The sequence below is a fragment of the Vollenhovia emeryi genome, unplaced genomic scaffold (assembly GCF_000949405.1).
Source record: "Vollenhovia emeryi isolate VEMERY1.0 unplaced genomic scaffold, V.emery_V1.0 DF941749.1, whole genome shotgun sequence".
Classification (NCBI taxonomy): Eukaryota; Metazoa; Arthropoda; class Insecta; order Hymenoptera; family Formicidae; genus Vollenhovia; species Vollenhovia emeryi.
In genome coordinates, this window is record NW_011964617.1 from 1 (window position 1) to 4,678 (window position 4,678).

General features: G+C 28.5%; 3 protein-coding genes across 3 annotated transcripts; 1 reads left to right on the forward strand and 2 right to left on the reverse strand.

Moving 5' to 3' along the window:
- Window positions 1-271: 271 nt before the first annotated feature.
- Window positions 272-2,476, forward strand: LOC105570830 (putative nuclease HARBI1). The gene is made up of 3 exons (XM_012028281.1): window positions 272-480; window positions 1,093-1,379; window positions 1,717-2,476. The coding sequence occupies exons 1-3, from the start codon at window positions 272-274 to the stop codon at window positions 2,304-2,306; spliced, it is 1,086 nt and encodes a 361-aa protein (XP_011883671.1). The 3' UTR covers window positions 2,307-2,476.
- A 940-nt stretch (window positions 2,477-3,416) lies between these two features.
- Window positions 3,417-4,051, reverse strand: LOC105570831. The gene is made up of 2 exons (XM_012028282.1): window positions 3,955-4,051; window positions 3,417-3,848 (listed from the first exon to the last, which is right to left on the reverse strand). Exons 1-2 carry the CDS (start codon window positions 4,030-4,032, stop codon window positions 3,417-3,419), a joined length of 510 nt encoding a protein of 169 aa, XP_011883672.1. The 5' UTR covers window positions 4,033-4,051.
- A 51-nt stretch (window positions 4,052-4,102) lies between these two features.
- LOC105570832 lies at window positions 4,103-4,613 on the reverse strand. Its single transcript, XM_012028283.1, has 2 exons — window positions 4,322-4,613; window positions 4,103-4,224 (listed from the first exon to the last, which is right to left on the reverse strand). Exons 1-2 carry the CDS (start codon window positions 4,611-4,613, stop codon window positions 4,103-4,105), a joined length of 414 nt encoding a protein of 137 aa, XP_011883673.1.
- Window positions 4,614-4,678: the final 65 nt, after the last annotated feature.

Sequence of the window (4,678 nt, forward strand, 5' to 3'; positions counted from 1 at the left end):
AGGCCCAGTTCCACAAATTACTTTAAACGGAGTTTAAGTCATTAAACCTAGTTTTACAGAAATGTTACGTTCTACAAGTGCTATAAACCACGATTAACCTCGATTTTCTGTGGTTAAAGTTAAACGCCAAACTTTGGGCGTTTAATGAAGATAAACGAAGTTTAATACTATAGCGCCACTGATTCTAATTTCCAACATCAAAATTTGTTATTATCCAGCTTTTTAGGGTTATGTTAGTTCAATATCGCAATCTGAAGTGAGAAATATTGAGATGACAGCCTTAGAATATGTATTGTCTTCATCTGAAGATGAAGAGTTTGAAAATTTTTTTTATCGACGTCCAAAAATTATAAAATTAAGACCATCGTATTTAGAAGAGTTTGACGATGTAGATTTTCACGCAAGATTTCGTTTGTCAAAGGAATCTGTTACCGCAGTGTTAACAGAAATTGAGCAGGACATTTCTCATAAAACAAAACAGTAAGTATATGTATATATAAAGTTGATTAAAAATATTGAATTTTTATTTTAACAAATTACTTTCTATAACAAAATAGTAACAACATATAAAGTCAATCATTATAAAACAGATTCAATTAAATCAATGATCAAAAATGACCTGCACAACTATATTAATAAGATGCAAGTGTATAATATTTAATACCTTTTAGTTCTGACTACTACCTTGTAAAGAAAAATAACATCCCAGACAGCACACATATCTAAAAGACATCATAAAGACGTCTTTAAGACGTCTTTTAGACTTAAAGACGTCTTAAAGCTGTCTTTTAGACATGGTGTGCTGTCTGGAATACATGTAGCTGCGTTCGTTTTTTCCTACAAAGAAGCTAAATCTATAGTTTACGTCACAAAGACTGTATATTAATCTAATATCTAAGCTGTGCATGATGTAAACTATATATAGATTTATTTTCCTAATGGGAGAAAACAAACATAGACGTAATATTGTATTTAAATTATTGAGTGGAATTTATAACGTTGATGTAATGTTACTGTTAGAGTATATTAAATACAAAGTAAACAAGATTAAATCAAATAAAATGATTACAAACAATAAAATTTTTTTTCCAGAAACAACGCTATATCTCCAATAAACCAGCTTCTTTTAACTTTAAGATTTTATGCAACTGGAAGTCATTTATTATCAGCAGCAGATTTTTCTGGAGTGAGCAAAACAAGTTCTCACCGAATTATTCATCGGGTGACTGCTGCTATTGCTCGTCTTCGACCACGTTATATAAAGTTTCCTGTCCTTGCTGACGAAATAAAAAGGGAACAAATAAAGTTTTTTAATATTGCACGATTTCCTAAAGTAATAGGTTGCATGGATTGCACTCACATAAAAGTACAGTCATTTGGTAAATAATTTTTAACATTTTAAACATATTTTTTTACGTATAATTATATGTTTCACGTAGTGTTTACTTTGTTGTTTCATACAGACGGTTTTACGTTTCTCAAAATATATTTTTTATTATTTTTGGTTTGTAATGAATACATTAAGTATATTGTATTTTATATTGTATTTTGATCCTTGATGCATAACCGTTTCCTTTCCAACTATCAAATGTTTTATAATTGCATTATGTATGTGTGTGTGCTTGCATGCGTGCGTGCATGTGTGCACACGTTGTGTGTGTGTGTGTGTGTATGTGACTCTATAAAGACTATAAAGATAATGATTATTTGTTTTAGGTGGAAACACCGCTGAATATTTCAGAAATAGGAAAGGATACTTTTCTATTAACGTTCAAGCAATTTGCAATGCAAATTTAGAGATAAGCGATATTGTGGCTCGTTGGCAAGGCTCAGTACACGACGCTACAATATTTAATAATTCCAGGATACGCGCCTTATTCGAAGCTAAAACATTCCAAGATTCTTTCCTGTTAGGTGATGGTGGTTACCCTTTGCGCTCATATTTAATGACTCCTATACAAAATCCACGAACTCGGGCAGAGCAACTGTATAATGAATCACATATACGTACACGCAATTGTATCGAGCGAGTATTTGGAATCTGGAAAAGAAGATTTCCTATCCTGGCACTTGGGTCTAGATTTCAAACAGTGGAAAAAGTGTTACCTGTTATTGTTGCAACTGCTGTGTTGCATAATATTGCTCGACGTAGTGGAGATCCAATACCAATAGATGATCCTGCATTACATTTGCCTGCTCCATGGGAAGATATTTTAGAAAATGGAAATATTCCTTGCAGAAACGATGGACTGCGTAATAATAATAGTATGCAACATGTATTAATCAATGATTATTTTCAAAGGTAAGGAAAGATTTATGTAGCAAATTACATACAATACATTCTATCGAATTTAACTACAAAATATTAAGTTGTATAAAAATACATTGTTGTATAAAAATACAACTTAATATTTTTAGTTAAATTCGATAGAATGTATTGTTAACAAATTCTCGATATTTTTATAATGTACAAGAAAAATTTGTCATTTTTTATTGTTTCTAATTGATATAATTTTGCTATCAGTTAACTCTTTATACACTAATAAAAACGTATTTAACATATTATATACATAATTACTTTTCAGCTTAATATAAAACAATTAATTTTGATGGTTTACTATAATTTTTTCTACAAGTGAACAAGGTTATTTCAATAATTACTTTAAACAAGAAGATCATGATTTATTGAACGTCTACTGATATGTGTAAGAAATACTGCATTTGGGATTATCTGATAATGACATAAAAGATTATTGAAAAATATCATTTTAGGAACTAGTATTATGCGAATGTCATGAAAAAATGTACAAACATTGTATTGTCATGTAACTTATATAATTAACATCTCAATAAATGTATTGTTACATATTTTAACATATTTTGTCCACTAATTAACATATTTTGTCCTTATTGTTTTTTCAGTATTTTAAGATATCAATTTAAAATTTCTTTCATATAGAGTAACTTATGCTAAAGAACTTAATACACTTACTATAAAGTAAATCACTAGCACATCTCACTATAAAGCAAATCATTATTTAGTAAATTTAGTATAAAATAAAAGAACCCAAGACAATTTCAATGTGTTAAGTAATACATTTTAAACAAAACGTTTAATGTATGCGAGATCAAAAAATAAATAGGTACTAATATAAATTAATGTTATAAAATAAATGTAGGAACTAATACAATGGATGGAATAAGTTAGATTTTTAATATAGCTAGCTTATTCTCTATATTTCTTTGGTACATTAATATTGTAATTTACTCTTTATATTTAGTATCACTTGTTAGACATAGTATAAACACAAATACTTTAATAGTGTATTTTAACGAATACATAAATCTTTTACTGAAAAACATTCAATATATTTCAAATGAAAAATAATAGAATCAATAGAAGAACGGAATAATTTTTATTTCTTTTCATAAGAATTTAACTGTTTCTCAAGAAGTTTAACGTTAAGGCTTTCTTTTTTTAATTGCATTTCTAGAACTGCAATTTCTAATGATGTCTTTTTATGATGATCTTCTTTCATTACTTCCACTAATTGTAACTTGGATTGCGCAAGGTCATAATACCGTTCATTACGTTTATTAGCATTTATTTGAAGTTGTTTTGATTTTTTACGTTTTAAACTTTGATTTGGTGAACTATTTGTTCTTACTGGATTACAGTTTTCCTTAGAAGATTGTACAAGAATTCTTTCTACATCTTCCAATGACAATGAATCTTCGTCTTTATCGTTCTTTGAGACCTGCAATTCTTTGCTCTTCTTGGAATTCAACTTGGCTGGTGTCCAGTCAGCCCAAGTTGAAGTTGCAGCCTCATTTTCTTCTTCAATCATCTGTAACAATACAAATATTTGAAAACAATATTTTTACCAATATTTTATTATAAAATATATAAAATAAATAAATATTTTGAATATATATGTACGTATGTATGTGTACCTCAACTGGATAACAGTCTTCATTGTCTTCTAACTGTGGTTTGCTGCACTGTGGATCATCTATACCTGCAATACACATATTTTATCAGAACTATATATTTATCAATACTAATAAAGAAACCATATTTATATATTTTTGTTTTGTATTTTTATAGCATACCGGGCATATAATCACTATCAAAATTATTTTGTAGACCCTCAACTGATGGCTGAATAATACTTTTTACTTTTTCAGCAATTGGATCATCAATGATATTGATCTTTCCACCGCCTGTATACAAAGTACCGAATTAATATGATGTGTACACAAAGAATATTGATATTTTTAATACATAAATAAATTCAATATGTAAGAAAACATGATATACCTGTTTTAAAAACTTCATTACGTATGTCAGCGTAATATTTTCGAGTTTTCTTCTTCAAGTTGTCCCAACAACTTTTTAAACACGCGACATCCCGATGTCCTGATATAGAATTACTATTAAATTCATTTGTAATATTTTTCCAGCAGGCGTCTTTATCATTCACACTAACATTGTCTGTCTTTTTGTTTTCTATGATGTTCTTTTCACGCTCTACTAATTCTATCAATCTGATTTTTTCTAAATTCGAGAAATTTGGTAGTCTTTTTTTTTTACTTGACTGATCTTTCATCATGATGAATTTTGTATTACACGTACGATTTTAAGATTTATAAATTTAAGGTTTCTAAATTCTTGTAA

Excerpts from the sequence above, each read along its gene's own strand:
- LOC105570830 (XM_012028281.1), top strand. The coding sequence starts at position 272 with ATGACAGCCTTAGAATATGTATTGTCTTCATCTGAAGATGAAGAGTTT. Across the intron at positions 481-1,092 it reads ATTTCTCATAAAACAAAACA|AAACAACGCTATATCTCCAA; the intron begins GTAAGTATATGT and ends TTTTTTTTCCAG. Across the intron at positions 1,380-1,716 it reads CATAAAAGTACAGTCATTTG|GTGGAAACACCGCTGAATAT; the intron begins GTAAATAATTTT and ends TATTTGTTTTAG.
- LOC105570831 (XM_012028282.1), bottom strand. The coding sequence starts at position 4,032 with ATGTGTATTGCAGGTATAGATGATCCACAGTGCAGCAAACCACAGTTA. Across the intron at positions 3,849-3,954 it reads AAGACTGTTATCCAGTTGAG|ATGATTGAAGAAGAAAATGA; the intron begins GTACACATACAT and ends GTATTGTTACAG.
- LOC105570832 (XM_012028283.1), bottom strand. The coding sequence starts at position 4,613 with ATGATGAAAGATCAGTCAAGTAAAAAAAAAAGACTACCAAATTTCTCG. Across the intron at positions 4,225-4,321 it reads TAATGAAGTTTTTAAAACAG|GCGGTGGAAAGATCAATATC; the intron begins GTATATCATGTT and ends CTTTGTATACAG.